The 20,301-nt window shown below is 40.2% G+C and overlaps 1 protein-coding gene across 1 annotated transcript; it reads right to left on the reverse strand.

The window, feature by feature from the left end:
• Positions 1–3,007: 3,007 nt before the first annotated feature.
• Positions 3,008–19,090, reverse strand: LOC121873230 (AT-rich interactive domain-containing protein 2-like). Its single transcript, XM_042376607.1, has 3 exons — positions 18,821–19,090; positions 18,625–18,718; positions 3,008–3,127 (listed from the first exon to the last, which is right to left on the reverse strand). Exons 1-3 carry the CDS (start codon positions 18,910–18,912, stop codon positions 3,026–3,028), a joined length of 288 nt encoding a protein of 95 aa, XP_042232541.1. The 5' UTR covers positions 18,913–19,090; the 3' UTR covers positions 3,008–3,025.
• Positions 19,091–20,301: the final 1,211 nt, after the last annotated feature.

The raw sequence follows: 20,301 nt of genomic DNA on the forward strand, positions 1-20,301 counted from the left end.
TCCTGGTAGTAGCAGGACCTTGACTGACCACACACAGGAGCTACACGGGTGGAGGAGAGGGGCCAGGGCAGGTAGAAGATGCGAAACACAGCAACACTTATTGAGGTCGTGACGACACCACCCTGACGGTGGCTCATGGTGGGCGGGGCGTGGGTTATTTGACCGAGGCACACCCACACCACCACTTCGCACTCTACATACACCAAGTTACTGTCTATTGATTGAGTGATTGAAACAGTTTATTTATCCAGAAAACTACAGATACAGAGTGGATAATAATAACAATATTAATATGGCTGAGCCAGTTGAGATAGAGCTCTCTTGTAGGCAACTAATATATATTGTACACTTATCTCAAGGAAGTATTATGTAACATTTAGTATCATCTGGAATAGTGTGAACCAAGTGTTTCAATTTAATGAATATTTTTCTCCAGTAACTACGTGAACGATAATGATGTCCACATGACGGCGTTTAAATCTCCGACACGATGACTGACAAGGAGATGAGGGTGAGGGGGCATCTTGGAGGGTACTTGGGTCGGGAGGGAGGGAGGAGCATATCCAGGCCGTGGTCTTCAGATGTGAATGTGGTGGAGGTTGGGCGGGAGGGGAGTGTAGGTGTATGACTCAACAGGTGTGGGGAGCGCGCGGGGCGGCAGCGTGCGTACGGTATGGTCCGAGAGGCTGGTGGTGGTAGTGGCAGTGGTGCCGCAGTCACCAGTGCTGCACCAGCACCACCACCTTCGCCGCCGCTGCCGCCGCCCGATGCGGGAAGTGTGTGAGTGTGTGCGGCCGCCGTGTGGCCCGGTGGCGGTGTGAGCGACCGGCCCAGTGTGTCGCCACGCTGTCTGCACTCCCACTACCTCCCTACCTGGCCTGGCCTGGCCCGCGCACCCAACACAAACGTTTTGCGCTGCCCACCACCACGTGCACCTCTACATACTGTTTACAAACAACACGGCACAACGACCACACCATACCCACAACCCGCCCCACTACCGCTCTCTCCAGCCTCGCGCCTTACCTCCCCACCAACACCTTACACAGCACCTCACTGTGAGCTGATGGCCGTGGTGTGTGTGTGGCACAACCAGTCAGCCGTGACTACACTCCCGCCCGCTTATCAACAAATTCCGTTCACTACAAGATCCTTCAGCAACAACTACTCCCTCTCTCACACTCACCAAGATGTTCCTACACGTCACCACCTTCTTCACGTTCTTCTGCCTGCCGTCGTTCTTTTAAATTCTTAGCTCCTCTCATTCCTTTTCTTATTATTCTCCTTTATTACCTCAACACCACTCCCCCCTCTTCTCAGTCCCCACACACACCTTTCTTAACTACAGTATAGTACACATTTCCCCCAATAAAACCTTTAACCACGCCTTCTAGTTTACTGAATTATGTAATGTGTCTACCTGTCCACTGCTCCAATGTACCTGGAATCATATACCTTCTCTACCTGTCCACTGCTCCAATGTACTGAATTACATACCCCTTCTCCTACCTGTCCACTGCTCCAATGAACTGAATCATATACCTTCTCTACCTGTCCACTGCTCCAATGTACTGAATCATATACCTTCTCTACCTGTCCACTGCTCCAATGTACTGAATCATATACCTTCTCTACCTGTCCACTGCTCCAATGTACTGAATCATATACCTTCTCTACCTGTCCACTGCTCCAATGTACTGAATCATATACCTTCTCCACCTCTCACCACGTACCGAATTAGAAAGTAACGTAATGTAATTTTCGCCATGCATTAAATTCTCTCTCTCTCTCTCTCTCTCTCTCTCTCTCACACACACACACACACATAATTGTGCTGTATTCTGCCTCTACATTACACACCAGGTACCTACTCACCTTCAGTATACACACCATATGTACACACTACTCTCCAGGGCTGGAGGTACAAATTAACGTATCACCTGAAGATTCTCCTCACCTCACAGTTGCTTATTTCACCTGATGATTAACCATCCTAATGTTACCTGAGGGGTTGGGTTGGGTTGTGGTACATTAGGTTCAGTTATATTAGGTTAGGTTACGGTGGATTAGGAACAGATTAGGTAAGCATAAGTGGAGACAGTTTATTAACCAACTGTGTACAGGCGTCTCTCTCTGCCGAGTACAACCGTCTGTCGTGAAGAAAATAAAAAGTTTAAACTGGCATCCACTTTAGTGAAGTGGTTAAAACAGCAGTAAATCTCCAGGTATAATAAGCTGGGGTGGGGAGGGTGTACTCTCCAGACGGTACAACTTATCTATTATTTACATGGTATCTTCTTGGCACCCAAACAGAGAAACAAAAGACCACACAAGAAATGCCAAAAGTAATTGCCCCTCCACCCCACAAAAAAAAATAACAAAAATATAAATAATAAATACTTAAATATAACCAATAAAAATAAACCACCCATGTCTGTATGTTTATATGTCAACAGGTGAAGATTAACACACACTTCCCCCCAGCTGAGGTTGGCGGCTCAGTAATGTTGATACAGTCTTATACAGTACAGTAGGTGGTTATGCTTGATGCCAGAAGCCAGTAACAGACAAGTGACACATGAAGCGCACAAATCGTAGATAAAATCCAACCAAAAATTAATATCAGTTGTCACCCAAGCACCACAACAACCGTAGGAACCATTGAACCTTACAGCTCCAGCGAGCCTCTCCTCTCCCAACTTACCTGCTCACCACACTGTATAGTCCCATTATTCACCCATTAAAGTAATGTACTCACTCAGTGTCAGGGGATGAAATGCACCAAAGAAATACCTTCTGTTGAATCACCTATGCAATGAATCACTTAATCAAAAGTTAATTCTCGATTACAAAAAATTAATAAATAAATCCAAATTGGAAAAATACTATGAATCGCAAAAAAAAATAAAAAATCTTCTCCAAAAAAAAAAAAAAAATCTTGTGTGCAAAAGAAAGCGTTGTGTTGAGGAGTAATCAGGCATTGCAGTTATCTCATCCCCTGACCCAGCACACAGAGAGGAAACACCTACCTTATGTATATGTGCTTGAGGGCCGTGGCAGAGTTGACACAGGCAGCTGGTAGACGAAAGTCCTCGAGAATGTCATCCCATTCACAGCGAGCGTTGACCTGTCGGTGAGGAGCGTGGGATCAAAACAAATTCTTCAGATACGCGAAGAGAAATAGACACAAGTTTTGACATGAAATACAAACAAATACAGACTTATTAATGAGGAAATATACTGCAAGATGAACAATACATTATTAATACACAATAAAAAAAAATTTGATTTATAATTTGAGATGAAAAAAAAACAGTGCAGACTTATTAATGAGAAAATACACTGTGTTGAAATATATATTCCTTATACCTGTACTGTACTGTAGATGGAAAACAAATTTGCATAAGTTTTAAAAATGAAGAAAACTACTAATAAATAAAGTACAAAAGACTCATTGATAAGGGAGTAAGTGATATATAAATTCTTAAAAGGTTAGGTTAGGTAAGTTAAGGTTTGGTAAAGTAGCCAAAGGTAAGGTAACATTTGGGTGGTTAATCTTCAGGTGAAATAATACAAGAGGGAGGTTTATCTTCAGGTAATCCTAAGAGTTAAGACATCATCATCAAACATTTCAGAAACTTGCTCCGTTACCCGTTGTCATTAGATAAACACTCGATCGGTCAAGCTGCATCACCGTACATACAAGAAAATTTGGGGAGGAAAATAAGATAAATAAAATAGACCAACATCTCTCCTAGTGTCTGGATTATTTTATCGCAAGAAATGAACAATGAGTTTTTTTTTCAGTCATATCAAACTATTGTACTGTACTGTACTGTATACATATTCCTTACACACATTCCCAACACTACTGACCAAAATACAGTATTAGCTACAGCTCTTACTATGACCCACACACACTACCCTGACCAGAATAAAGTACAGCTACCACTACTACCACCATCAGTACTACCACCATCAGTACCACCACTAACACTAACCTACCAGTCAGTAACCCCACACTAACCTAACCGTCCCAGATACGGTGCATATATCAAAAAAGTATTTGTCCACACTGTATGAAACATTATGAGACCACAGACAATAGATATTTGAGAAATGCATTTACTTTGGGATATAGTTTAACATAGTAATAAAATGTGTATTCATTTCGACGTAATTAATATGATGTTCGGTTACCAAATGCAGTAGGACCCGTCTGCCACAGAGCCAGGCATACCAACCCTCCCGGGACATCACGAGTTGCATGTAGCATTTCAGAAGTCATCGGACCCATCCTGGCAGAAACTTTTTGTCATTCTGTACCGTACATATAGCATTAGGATGTTTAATCAACAGGTGAAATAACCCAGGGAGCTAATCTTCATGTGACCCAAAATAGTTGGAAAAAAAAATATATACGAAATGTGCCAGAACAATTTTTACCCAGAGATGAGCTGAGGACACGAACGACAGAGGAGTGAGCGCATCTTTTAACATCTCTTGTCATGGGAGACGTGTTTCACCTTACAAGATCAATGGGGGTGGGGGGAACAAAGGAGAAACACCAGAAAAAAATTTCACAATCACAGGATCTGATTACAAGTGGCCAGTACACATTGCAAAAGCTCGTATAGTACAGTAGAAGATAAGATAATCTTACTGGGTAAAGACCGAGCCATACTGGTACCTATCTTATCCAGAACTCACCACTGATAATCACCTGTACTGTATTATCTAACAAAGCATCACTAACTGGTCTAACCTCAACTGTACAGCAATCACATTCACGTTACCATTAGCTACAGTTTTATGGTCACTTGAAGATTAGCCACCCCCTCCAGCTTACTACATTTTAACATTAACCAACCATTCAAACTTTAACTTAACTTAATCATCCTAACTTAAACCTAACTGCCCCAGGTAGCATTAGGGTGTTAAATCAATCATCAGCTGAAATAAATAGGGGTGGCTATTCTTCCGGTGATCCCAAGATTGTTCATTTTTTAGCCCTTGTCAACACTTTCCTTACAAACATCACACACAATACTGTACCACCATCTCCCGCCCCTCAGCTCAATTCTCAGCACTCATTTCAGAAACTCATTGGCTCTTCGATGTAATACTGCAAGCCTCTAACACAAAGCTCCAAATTAAACTTGTATAATAATTTTCAACATTACTTCAGATTATGATATTATGACACTCAACGGGTGAATTAACTCCGATATACTGACTTTCAATATTACCACAGGTGCATATGACACTATATTGCAGTAATTATTGTATGATCATCGCTGTGCATGAAGTGTTAATGATCCTGCTTCTTTTAACTACCCTACTGTGCTGTATTGGTATTTCAGGAACTCAAGATACAGTATTACAGCAATATTCAAATAATTCAAGTGACCATCACCCGTAACCTGAATTTCTGATGTCATTCTCACACGCATTACTGTACAAATAAAACTGAATTAACGAAAACAGTATTTAGTGTACACACCTTAAAGCTCATCCTGACATAAACCTGGTCATGGCAAAGTTCAATCTGGCTTTCATTTGTTAACTTTGTAGAGATGTACTGGCACTGTACTGTTCAGACACTCAAAATACAACCCTAAAAATGAAATTGTATTGCCTTTTAAATACACAGACATGCAGTCATAAGTGCTCTAAATACTGTATACACTATATCAAGGCAACATACACATACAACCTAATGTCTATGGAAACACAACTCACACCACAAGACTCGTTACAACAAAGTTTTCAGTGAGATCCCTACGTATAGGTGAGTGTAATCCATTACAGTATACTGTATAAGAAACCTCCAAATACTGGACTATACCCATCAGATTGGCATCCATTAAATGGAGGTTTTACTGTATACCAATGTCATGAAAAAAATAATAATAAATCCAGAACATGACGTTTAAATGAACTAAAGAAGTCTTGCATCCGTCACTGATACTGTACAAGAAACAACAACAAAACTAAAATACAAGATTAATTTTATAGTTCAACAAAAAATAAAACCCCTGAATATAGATGACCCTGAAATTCTGGTTTACAGCTGCAGGGCCTCACCTGGACTGAGCAACACGAGTACCTGTACAGCATAACCAGGCAAGTGTGCGTCGAGAACCGAGGCTGAGAGGAAGTATTTCAACAAAACTGACCTAACCACGGTCCAAATGTCTATTCACCACAGTAACCAAACCTACGAATAAAAAGTTTGGCAAATGAAGGTCAGTAATTGACACTTAAAGCCGGGAATCTTCAACACCACTTCACTCACCTGTGGTCTCCTCAACACTTGGCTATAAGGTGTCAGTCTGGTCATTCTGTGGGTTGACCGGGTGACCCCTTGGTTCCAGTTCACCTCAGCAGCACACATGAGGGAGGGAGGGAGCCAGAGATCCATTATACAGGCTCTGGTATTACAGGCTTAATTCCTCCCTTAAGAGACTGATTCCTCATTCAAACAATGTATCTCAGGTGGCCACAGGTGACAGGAGGTTCCAGTGCTACAAGTGCCAATACAACAAGCAGGAAGGAAGAGATGTCACAATGCCCCTTTGATCACACAGTTCTCAAGACCAGCAACAGAACAGTTAAGCCAATACTCATCAGCTTTAGTCATGCCATGAAGGGATCCCAACTAGCCGTGATATTAGGTATAGAGGCCCAGCTGGCTCCATGCTTCAATCTGATTAACACTGATTTTTTCTTATTAAGCTGAACTATAAACTGTCATGGTGGATCCCTATGTCCTTATAAGAGTCAGAAGCAAGGACCTATGGGGTTTGGCATTATTTACTTCGTTTTGACTGGGGTTATCATAGGCAGCTCTCGGGGTACCCTGGGGTCAAACCCAGACCAATAAAACGGAGCGTTGGTGCACAAACAACTCTACTTCACAGGCGATTCAAACCATGATAGGGTCCCACAATGACCCATGCCTGTCACTTAACCCTATCACTATGGGGACGCCACTTTTAACATTTTTGTTCGGTTAACTTCAGACAATTATATTCAGGACAGAGGGGAGCCCAGACACAAGGGAATACGAGTACTGTACTGAGGACACAAGATTTCATCCCCTCTCATTGTCCCTCAGTCAGACACACAGTGGAATAAGATTTGGACAAAGCTGAATGTGATGAAAATAAACTGGTGTACTGACCCCTGGAGGCCCACCGCTGCACACGGGAGTAAGGTACTGGTACATTAGGTTAAAGGGAAATAGGATTAGCCCTTACAGCATAAACCTAATTCTTCCTGATGAACAGCTGGCAGACATATCCCCCAAAACAGAGTAGCACACACAAAATCTATAAAGGCCAAATTACAAGTGGATGTGACAATTCCCAAGACTGGATACACTGTGTCAACTTCCCACATGTAGGGCAACTCCCTCCCTGGGATATAAAACATTCTCTTTGTTTTATACAAGATGATCAACACACTAGGAAAGTACAGCAAACGACCACACAGTTGGGACTGTTAGTCTTGTTTATCAACTCACTCACTAATTGACAATTAGGTTGTTAAGCTAATTAAATGTTCTTGCAACACAATACAAACATACAGTATAAAACTAACACCTGGGGTTGCATGGCAGCAGTAAATGTCATTTGTAAAGTAAGTGCCCTAAATCACAAGAAACATTTAACTGTTCATAATGCCAGAGCAGACAGTGTGTGCAGCTGTGTGATGGGATCAGAAGTGGTGGTCCTCAGGACACCATCTGGGAACTCAGCTGATGTTGAACATGAGTGCATCAGATCACACAGTCACACTCACCTCTCCTGGGCAGCACCAACATACAGTATGTACTATGTGTCTCCTTTATGAAGCCAATATGAGGGTGACGATTTTTCTTTTATCAGTAACTTAAATTAGAAACTTGAATATTCTACCCTAAGCATTGCTGACTGTACAGTGGCTGTGCCCTGATGTGTGGTTATAAAACAGTATAGTACAGTACCATAATCCAGTAGCTGTCCCCAACTTAGCAACACAAACACACAGGTAGAAATCTGGTTCTAGGACATAAAACTTACTCGACCAACAACAGCGATGGGCAAAAAATATATACAACTGTCACAAAACACACACTGTGAAGATTCCAGACATCTGCTAAATGTGAGAGACTGAGAATGGAGGAGAGTAGCCATCATTGTACTGTAGTCACCTAGTACAAAATTTACTTACAGAACCCAGGAATCTCAAAGGTGGTTCTAGAGATCAGTAAACTGTACCGTACTCCTAGACACCACAGAGGTTTCTTTAGAAGGATATCTTCAGTGGTCAATAAACTCTCAAGGATAAGTCAACATTAAAACCTCCTCAAGTTGCCTGGCTGCCCAACACACACTTGTATCTTACTAACACAACACCAGATAAACCTTAAGTGTCTGAAAATTCCACATCAAAACACCCATTACCTACCCACAGTCTCAAACACAATTTAGTTCAATCAATTTAATATAAATTTTGAAAATCCCATCAACATTTGCCTTGGCTCTCACAGGGCAGCCAGTAAATCAACAAACAATGGCACTACAGTTAGGTAATAATGTGCCTCAACAGCTTCCACTCTCAGATCATCATCGACCCTCATCAAAGTCAGCCGACAACTCCCAGTCATCATTATACTGTATACGGAGGGAGGACCAGCCTGTGAGTTAAAGGGCAGCGACACAACTACTTGACGCTGCATATGCTACACCCAACGAACAAGCAAATAACATACCAGTACGGTCTCATGAATCAATTAAGATTAACCAAGAGACAGGACAAACCTTTTTAATTTTCCCCCACCATCCCCCAGTATGTTACATGGAACAACACACATTGGGGTCAGTCCACAGTGTAGTTTAATGAAGATGGTAAGGTCAAGGTGTGGCTCAGACTAAACTGTTAAACAGTATGAAAAACCTCAACGCCTCTCATTAAACAATCAAATCTAAAATGAACCAACGACCGATTCCCCTAACGAGGACTTAAAGTAACTTATCATAAAGTAGGTTACCCATTGTGCCTCCACCTGACATTCTCAGTAAAATTTTCTTCAAGTTCCCAATTCAAATCACACACAATACATCCACCTGCAGCCTTGGACAAGAGATAAACACAATTGAGTTAAGGCATCACTCAAACTGGCTACTTAACCCCTTGTGTACGGGGTCCCTTCTGAGCCGAATAAAATAATGTAGCACGAGACAAATAAAACCTTAATAGAGGCGTTCCCATAGTAAAGGGGTTGAGCATAATAAACACCTTAAAATGGCTTTAGCACAGTAAACAAATAAACAAAATTTCCTACAAACACTCGGGGCTAACTAACCAAACTCATAACTAGAGCAAAATGTTCAGAATATAATTAAAACAGTTGTAAGCACAAGTGACAGTAAGGAAGAATCTGAACTATATAAGATGACACATTAAACCTAAGTCATACATACCAGGGGTGAGGTGTGAGCTACCTACTGTGAAGACAAAGACTGGTGCCCTTTCACCTTCCTCTATACACTCATTATACACAGTACATACACACAAAACACAGACAAGTCCCTCAATTTGTTAAGGTCCAGTTTTTCAAAATCCCAAATTACAAATAATAATAACAAAATTAGAACGTATTTTATTCACACATTTTACAGCACCACGTTAATTCTGCTACAGGCCTAATATACGTACAGCTTCGGGCAAAATTCCCTGGACACGTGGCAATATCTGGCATCCTCCCAGATTATGTCGGAACCACAAAATGAAGGTGAAAACTCCTCAACCCTTTGACGACGATGATTTAACCCCTTGAGGACAATTATTTAACCTTTCAGGATTCAGAGAATTAATACAACAAAAAATCTGAGAGAATACTGTACATAATTAATCCCAGCCCCCTAACCCCACCCCACCTAATGATCCTCAAGTAAACTTACACTATACCACACACTGTACTGCCAAGTGTCCAGGAAATTTTAACTGTGCCTGTAGTATACTTGGTCGAGCTCTCTCACATTAACACCACCAAGCCTCTAATAACTCCACAGCATCAGATACAAATTACCCCCAGTGTAGCTATGAACCAGGCTATTTCTTTCTCAGTCATACCTCAGCCACACAATCTTAATTTCCACACCACTTGTACAGTCACGCGCTCAAACTATCTTCAATGTATTCTTCTCCATTCAGCTTTTCGGTTATTTCCACTACAGACATGGTATATACACAAAACACGCTTCGACCATCAGCATTCCTTACCCTCCTCGGTCCTCATAACTCTCGTAATACTTCAAGTCTGTAACTAGCACGCCTGCTACACACTTCCCTGCAGTGTTGACAATACCAAACCATTAGGCATAGCTAGACTGATATCTGCAGCTTCTCCTAACCTAACCAAACCTATCTTTACCCAACACATCCTAACTTAACCCTAACTAACTCGACCTGACCTGACCTAACTCTACCGGACCCATCCTAACTTAAAACAACCCAATTAGACCTGACCTAACCTAAACTTACCTGACACATCCTAACTTAAACCAACCTAACCCGACCTAATTTGACATTCTCACCCTAACCGAACCCAACCTAACACACATTAACTCAACCAAATTCGACCTAACCCACCCTAACTCGGCCTGACCTAACCTGACCTGTTTACCCCAAGAACCACTGTACTGTCTGTTCTTCGGCCTGGGTACAGTCTCTCAGCCCAACACCATCACCATATTAACTCAAAACAGTTTCTACAAATACCTGAAAACTCTTAAGATAAATAAATCATAAAATACTCTTACAGCAAAAGGCAAGGACTGTGTTGAGTTACCCTTACAGCTGTTTTTGTTCTTCCCAGATACAGTATACAATTCCACCATGAATGAATGTTCTTTAATAACTAAACTAATGTACCCTACTGCATTCACTGTACTGTAGTGGCTGTACATGTTGGAAAGTCTGTAATTACAGTACAAAGTCACACTTAATGGGTAGGAAGGCTGTTCTCAATTTCCCAACACGACACTTTCCATTTTATAGTCACTGTGGAGAAGTCATTGACGGCTCAAACTCATCCCCACCAAAGACGTTATAGTAGTTGGTGTCATTTGATCTGAACTATGACCAGTTGAGGCTTCATTGAGTGTAAAATACCAAGGCAAAGATCAAACTTGGTATGGAGTGACAGAACTTACACGGCTAAGGGGGGTTATTGGGGTAAATCTTCCCAGGTAAATACATGTAATGTACTGTACTGTCTTATACTGCAAACTGTATAAATAAAAAAAAGTAGAATTTGGTGCTTCCACAAATGTCCTCTAAAAATTAAGCATTGGCTGTAGCTCTATGCAAGGTAATGGGGTTTCATTACTTTAGAATGTTGAGACAATTACCTAACAACACACCTGTACTGAAGGGAATCTATTTATAGTACTGCTGGTAACCACACCTGTCAGGTTGCCAGGTTTTGTTTTTCACACAACTAATGTTATTTTTCAGTGCTTAGTTACTCAGTCTTGGAACTTTGAAAGCTTTTTCGGGTCCACCTGCAGATTAGACACCCCAGCTTATTTCACCTGAAGATTAAGACATCCCAGCTTATTTCATCTGAAGATTATACACCCAAGCTTATTTTACATAAAGATAAGAACACTACAGATTATTTAAAAAAATTGGAACACCCCAGCTTATTTCACCACTTGAATATTAATCAGCTTATCCTTAACAATTACAAAACTTGACTTAATCCCAGCTAGCATTAGGGTAGTTCATCTGCAGGTGAAAAATAAGCCGAGTCTAATCTGATGAAATAAGCAAAGGTGTCTAATCTCCAAGCAAAATAACCTTGGGATCTAATCTTCAGTAAAATAAGTTGGGGAAACTTAATCTACAGGTGAGCCTATGCATCACCCCTACCAGTCTTGAAAGAATATCATCTAATAGAATGACTCAACACAACCCCCAAATGATGTACTGCACACACACCATTGGTCAGCACGTAAAACCTGTAACTAATAACAGTTCACTTTACCTGATCTCCCTAAATTTACATACAAACATCTGCCGTAACACATCATCATAAACATGCAAGACCCAAGAGAATATTTTCATAGCAATAGTTATGAAATTTATAAGAGGAAATAGGTGAATAAAAATTGTATCTGAACTGTTAAGAATATGAACTGAAAGTATATAAAGGAATAACTTAAAAGACAGAAATAAGATATTTAACACAGAGTATATACTGTACTGTACCTGGTTATATACTACAGTACAAAGTAGCTAATGGAATATGACTGACAGAAATAAAGAATGAAGAAATGTTAATAATGATCAATAATAACAAATAATTAAGTTTCATCAGAAAAGTGAGTTCAAGATAAGATGATTTAGTCACACACACACACACACACAGTAAAAATTATCAATAACATGTAATAAATCAGTGTATTCACTCCCAGTAAACACTGCTCCCTACACTGTCACTATGTTGAAATGAACTGTAGTTTGAGCTGATCCCCATCTAAGTTACTATATGTCTTATTTGTGTCACTTATATCACTTGTATATTATTTGTAATTCGTAACCCATTCCCCAAATATGTAACTGTATATTTTCAGCCTTCTGGCTGCCAAGCTCTTTCAATAAACCGTTAATTATCTCACACACACACACACACACACACACACACACACACACACACACACACACACAGAGCGAAACTGTAAGGTTAATTTTACTACGAATATTACCCTAAGCAGACAACGATTTCTTCTGACAACATTGTACTGTAAACACTGCTCCCTACACTGTCACTGTGTTGAAATGAACTGTATTTTGAGCTGATCCCCATCTAAGTTACTATATGTCTTATTTGTGTCACTTATGTCACTTGTATATTATTTGTAATTCGTAACCCATTCCCCAAATATGTAACTGTATATTTTCAGCCTTCTGGCTGCCAAGATCTTTCAATAAACCGTTAATTATCTCACACACACACACACACACACACACACACAAGCAGAAACTGTAAGGTTAATTTTTACTACCGGAATATTACCCTAAGCAGACAACGCATTTCTTCTGACAACATTGTACTGTAAACACTGCTCCCTACACTGTCACTATGTTGAAATGAACTGTATTTTGAGCTGATCCCCATCTAAGTTACTATATGTCTTATTTGTGTCACTTATGTCACTTGTATATTATTTGTAATTCGTAACCCATTCCCCAAATATGTAACTGTATATTTTCAGCCTTCTGGCTGCCAAGCTCTTTCAATAAACCGTTAATTATTATTATTATTATTATTATGACCACACACACACACACACACACACACACACACACACACACACACACACACACACACACACACACACACACACACACACACACACACACACACACACACACACACACACACACACACACACACACACACACACACACAGAGCGAAAACTGTAAGGTTAATTTTAATACCGGAATATTACCCTAAGCAGACAACGCATTTCTTCTGACAACATTGTACTGTATTTTTTTAATATAATACAGTATTTTGTGAATTATTAAAAGAAAACATTACAAGAGTGTTAAGAGGTGCATATAAGATTACAATATGTGTACCGCACAAATACTAGTTCATGAAATATATCGGATATAATGAAAGTTGTGTCACTGTTTATCGCTCAATAGAAGATGATCAAATATGACCGGGGGCTTCAGCGTACAGTACTGCAGTGCACCTATCAACACGACGTTTATTTTCAGGGGAAGATACAGTAGTACCAAGGAGTTTTTTTTATTATTAAAACTAAACTGGGAGTGATACGACATCATACAACTGTTGACGAACCAATACTTACTTCAGCTGAGTTATAATCTTATCTCCTTGCTCGCCTCCCAGATGATACAACACTATACCCAGATGCTGTTCTTATTCCGTAACAAGTTTATTATTAGTTCACCGTGTGGGTGAAAATTATGCAGGTATACAGTTATGCATGCATATAGGCAATGCAGGCATACAGTTCAGCATGTATATAAACAATGCAGGTATACAGTTTAGCATGTATATAAACAATGCAGGTATACAGTTTAGCATGTATATAAACAATGCAGGTATACAGTTTAGCATGTATATAAACAATGCAGGTATACAGTTTAGCATGTATATAAACAATGCAGGTATACAGTTTAGCATGTATATAAACAATGCAGGTATACAGTTTAGCATGTATATAAACAATGCAGGTATACAGTTTAGCATGTATATAAACAATGCAGGTATACAGTTTAGCATGTATATAAACAATGCAGGTATACAGTTTAGCATGTATATAAACAATGCAGGTATACAGTTTAGCATGTATACAAACAATGCAGGTATACAGTTTAGCATGTATATAAACAATGCAGGTATACAGTTTAGCATGTATATAAACAATGCAGGTATACAGTTTAGCATGTATATAAACAATGCAGGTATACAGTTTAGCATGTATATAAACAATGCAGGTATACAGTTTAGCATGTATATAAACAATGCAGGTATACAGTTTAGCATGTATATAAACAATGCAGGTATACAGTTCAGCATGTATACAGACCACACAGGTATGCAGTTCAACATGTACCATATTGTACTGTATAAACAAAATAGGTATACTGTGTACAACTGAGCACATACATAGCCTATATAAACAATTACAGGTATACAGCATATACAGACCATACAGGTATACAACGTACTGTACCGTACCTAGACAGTGTGGGCATAAACACAAACAATGGTAAACAGTAAGGCAATTCAAACAAGGATAGCAAACGTTCTGTGTATTGTTCATGCTTTGTTTTGGTACAGCTTAAGATAAACCACCACCTTTATGGAGGCTTCTGTTATCCCTGCTAGAGGTTCAGTACAAATAATGGATAATGGCACTAAGGGTAGCTACTGGGGATCACTCTGACTCACTGACACTGAGTACGGGTAGCCAACACCTATGACAGGAGAGGGGGGCCGGGGGAGGGGACTCTTCCACCTACACTTATCATATCAGGTGCTAAATACTATCTGGAGATGAATATGCGTGTATATTTCTCTCAGGGATGATGCTAATATAACGTGACAGCCAACAGTGTAGGAGGAATGGTGTATGATCAGTCAGGTGAGTTCATGACAGGTATTTCCAAAAGTACATTGACAGAATAACCTATCTTCATATAAACACCACCTCTCTCTCCTCTGCTAAACACACACCTAACTCACATTAAACAAGATCACAGAACATCTAAAACTTCCTAACAATTTCAAGGAACAAGCATAAGAACCCACCTTAGGAAGGATTCACACCTTCAGCACTGACAGAGCAAACCCAGCAGCCTACTCCACACTGAAGTTAAATCACCCTCACAACACCCTCACCCTCCGAACATCCCAACACCCTCACCCTTCCCACACCTTACCAAATAAATTAATAAAAATGTCCCTCCTTTTTTTTTTCAGACATTTACTCTCTCTGCTTTTCTCCAATTATCTGGCAAACAACCACTCTGTCATGTACTGTACTTTATAAACAATACATTACATCCACTCAACTATTTAAGAATTCACAATTAACCATGTCCCTCACTTCACTATTCAGCACAATCCAAGGAAACAAAACAATCTCAGACACAATCAGGAAAGTCACAATACAGTACGATGAGAAAATAAATCTTTAATATATTTATGATTATACCTACTGCTGTTCCCAATATCATCTGTGATTCTATACAGTCCAGTGATTCACACATTCAAACACTCTTGACAAAAATATGGCAGAAATACACTTTAACCTTCACAATTAAAAGTAGGAATGTATAAAGCGGGTTAGCTACCTGGATTTATAACGAGGTCTGTATGAAAAACAAACAATTTAACATGTGACTCTTGACCAATACGTAAAACCACAACTGAACATCAAGAACAACACCAGATTCAGAGTCGTATACCTAAAGTCTGAGGCAAAGAACTGGAACACAGAAAATAAACAAAACTAAATCTCTCGATAATCACATGGGACTATATCAGGTCCTAAACAACAACACACTCTATATATATGATTCACTATGATTCACGTATAAACATTAGGACATCACAGGGTAACTTTCTGGGAATGCAGCTTAAAAATGTCCAAACAGTTTCAAGTAACAAGTGACATCAAGGGCTTTCATGTTTTGAGGTCTGGATAGGATCACACACTCAAGTTAATGTCTGGTAAGGATCACACACTCAAGTTAATGTCTGGTAAGGATCACACACTCAAGTTAATGTCTGGTAAGGATCACACACTCAAGTTAATGTCTGGTAAGGATCACACACTCAAGTTAATGTCTGGTAAGGATCACACACTCAAGTTAATGTATTAAAAAATTAAACAATAATAAAAACAACAGCACCGACCATCCCAGAACCAGAAAGTAAATTCAAATAAATCAAATGACTGTATGCCTTTATTTTACAGGTAGCAAGTGACAGCTGCTATTTCAAAACAAGACTTGGGTGCAGTGTATTTGAGGCTCAATGTACTGTACACAAACACACACACACAGTTTCAGATACCGAGTAAGTATTCCTCTTAAAACTGTTACATAAGTATGAGTTGTTATATGATAACAGTTTCAGTGCAGTTGTCAGGCTAGGTCTAGTGAATCACAGGTTTAGTAACTTATTATGCCACTTTTGTGTAATAATCCAGATGATACTAAATGTTACATAATACTTCCTTGAGATAAATGTTCAGTATTTATCAGGTGCCACTAATAGAGCTCAGCCATGTCAATGTTGTTGTTATTGTCCACTCTGTATCAGTATTTTTCTGGCTCAATAAACTGTTTCAATATCAAAATCACTACAGTACTATAATACACTAACTGTCTATAGAATAACCCAGAAACCTGTTAATTTAGTGGCAACAGCAAAAACAGTTTAAAATAACTAAAATTCAAGGAACTTATATGGTGTGTGTTTTGTTCCTAACTCATTAAGGAGAAGTTCAGGATAAGCTATAATTATTCCAGGTTTTGTGTCATCCCATTAGCTGGCAACACTGGCAGCCACACACAAAGAAAGGGAATGGTATTATGGTTTACCGAGGCATATTAGCTACTTCATGAAACAGTACTTTAAATAGTGAGCTATATTCTGTCAGTACAGTATGGTATATGCAGCCTTGTATTTGTACAGTAATATACAAAATAAAAATACAATAGCTTTCATGTGTTTACTAAAAAACCTCACTCACAGCTTAAATTTTGTACTGTATTCTGAACTTTGGTTTCAATCTCCTGAAATACTGTAAACTGAATATTAACGTTTTTTTCTAGAATTTTCATGGAGGAGTTGAATGCAATCCTTCGGGGTAACAACGCTTTTAAATTCAACTTGGGGAATGGCAAATATTGCATGCAGAGTTATACCGGAGCTGTGTAATTTTAACAGGAAGACACAACGGGCAATGTCACACTCGAGTATTTAAAATTCACAAACTCAATGCTATACACGACACAGTACAGTGATGAAGTTACACATATCACGACCAACGCTGTTCCCATACACTGTCACTTTTGTTCCTGTCCTCCCACCCAGTACCTCTTTAACTTAAAACGAATATTCTAAGTGAAAACCACAAAGAAATCTAACTAACAAATCCATAATTATTCCCAATATTTTCCTACAGTACATCCATATTATCTCCCAGTGGTCAGTATTGCCAATCCAATATATCTGTGCTATTTATGATGTGAATTATATCTTATTATTCAGAAAATCTACACACACCAGCGAGCTACATCACCAGACAAACTTATACCAAAATAGTGCTTGTGTTGGTAAATAAAATCACTGCTTTATGGAGGTTAAGTGTTACAGTGTGCCTTAACAATTACCAATGACTGAACACTAAATAAAAATATATTTCCCCTTAAGATTCATGTAAAATTTAGTTTTATTTCTCATGAGGTTAATCACTAAATAACTATAAAGGAGTTGTCAAGCTGTGAACAGAATGGAGGATAATGGAAAAACTTAAAATGGCTGATGTCATAGGTTGGCCAGAGCTAAAACAAAGGATAGATACTAAAGTGAAGGAACATGCTGGTGTAGGTGGTGTTGGGTGACAGTCCTTGGTGTAGGGTGTGTGTTAAAGGCTGAGGGAGACCTGCAGGCCATCACACCCCAAGTATGAGGTGGTGTTATGAGGTGGTGTTATGGGGTGGTGGTGTTATGGGGTGGTTCATCTTTTTGTGTTGTTAAGGTCTTAGAAGTCAGATGTTGAGGATTTAATGAGGTAATACGTTGTGTAGGACAGCATAATGTTTATGTTGTGGCGGAGGGAGTGATGGAGCCGCCACACAGCCGCCACTCTGGGGAAGGAGGAGGAGGTGGAGGGAGGAGTTTGTTTCAGGACCATGGGTTAGTGTGGGGTGTGGGCGTGTGGGGTAGGTGAATGAGGGGTGTGTGAGAGCGCGGGAGAGGTGTGTGTGCTTGGCGTGCGTGAGGTGCCAGAGTGCCACTGGCCGCCTCGCACCCGTGGCGGGAAAATACGAGTGGTGGCCGAGACACCGACCTTCTGCCAGCCGCCGCGCGCCGTCACCACCACATACAGCAGGTAGAGGTCCACTCCCTTCCCGTTGATGCGAGGCAGGCGCTTGAAGGCCGTCCTGTCGGGGACATACACAACCTTAGTACCTCACACCACACATATATAACACTATACATCATGAGTAAGACCACTCGGGGGACACACACAGCGGCACACTTACCCTCTCTGTTGATGAAACTCTTCAAGCTGCTTGAGAAACCCATCATATTCCCTGTCATACGCTTCGGCGTCTTTGTTCATCTCTTTAGTCATGTTTTCTTGTTATCACACACTAAAGCACTCACTCAGAAACACCGAGAACACATTTCTAGGGCAGGGCGGCAGTCATGAGCGGGAGCACTGGTGAAGCAAGAGACAGGACACACCGGCGCTACGTATTGTTCGCCTCACCACCACGCGTTCCAACACTCCGCCTCAGACGTCACCATCACCACAACGCACTAACACTCACCATTTTACTCTTCCATTTATATTACTGAAAATATATTTACAATTAAAAACAATTTCTTAAAAGTGTTTGTATTTATTGCCAGCGATATAAATGTCTGTAAAGTACTGGAAAAATATTGAATGTTTGTTTTTAGAAGATGAAGGTTGTGGCCGGGGAGACAGAGGCCCCCATCTGCACCTAGCGACGGTCGCGCAGGCTCTGAAATACTTTATTGATTAACATTACAATAAATTCGTTTCATGTTTTGATATAATTCCCCAGTATGGCAGATTGAGTAATAACACTAAGGCTCAAACTCAAAAGTGGATCCGTCAGTCCTAGAAGCAGTTTTCATAAGGCACAAAAACCTGAAACTCTTTGTTCGAGTTCACAAAATGGCGGACGGGAGGAAATGAAATGGGCGTCACCTTGGTCTTGCTAATGTTTGATGATTTCTAGTTTATTAGGATAATAGAATGAAGGATTATTAAGTCTCAGGTGACATAGGAAATAGTCCAAGGTGCAAAGGGCGCGCGCTGAAGGGTTTCTTGACGGGTGACGCTGAGGGCCCGTGCCTCGCTGAACGCTACCCTCAACAACCATCCCAGATTGTATCGACCACCCCATATTGTCTCGCTCGCCCTCACGCCCTTCCTCCACCCACACCTCACGCCCTACATACCCATACCCCATTTATTTACCCTAATCCTAACCTTCAAACCTCCCTTTACCATCCAGGGGTGTTATTTACCCTCAAAATACGAGGACATGATCGATCGAAAGTCAAAAAGTATTAAGAAAGAGGCAGACGAAGGAGGTGGCCCCAAGGAGGACACGGGGAGGTCGTCCCGTTTTCTTTAACTACCACATCTTAATATTTCCAGAGGTTTGTGCCCACCACAGCTCTCATCCCTCACCAACAACCACAACTCATAACCTATTACAACCCCACGGTCACAACATCACTCCCTCAGCCCAGGTAACGGGAGGAGTGTGACACCGGAGTAACACATGACGTCACTATTACGTAACGCTGACGGAGGAATTAAACCTATCGTCATGTACTGTATTGTTACTATGTATTGTGAATCATATATTAGGTACTATATATAATGTATTATGTATAATGTACTATATATAATGTACTATGTATTATGTATTATGCACTATGCAATATGGACCATGTATTATGTACCCTAAATAAATAATCT

Source organism: Homarus americanus, unplaced genomic scaffold (assembly GCF_018991925.1).
Source record: "Homarus americanus isolate GMGI-L3 unplaced genomic scaffold, GMGI_Hamer_2.0 scaffold32929, whole genome shotgun sequence".
In the NCBI taxonomy this organism is placed as follows: Eukaryota; Metazoa; Arthropoda; class Malacostraca; order Decapoda; family Nephropidae; genus Homarus; species Homarus americanus.

What these genes read in the sequence shown, in the direction of transcription:
- LOC121873230 (XM_042376607.1), bottom strand. Translation starts at nt 18,912, where the DNA reads ATGACTAAAGAGATGAACAAAGACGCCGAAGCGTATGACAGGGAATAT. An exon ending in GAGTTTCATCAACAGAGAGG is followed by an intron (nt 18,719 to 18,820) that starts GTAAGTGTGCCG and finishes TGTCCCCGACAG; the next exon opens with GACGGCCTTCAAGCGCCTGC. An exon ending in CGCGCGGCGGCTGGCAGAAG is followed by an intron (nt 3,128 to 18,624) that starts GTCGGTGTCTCG and finishes CCTCACCGACAG; the next exon opens with GTCAACGCTCGCTGTGAATG.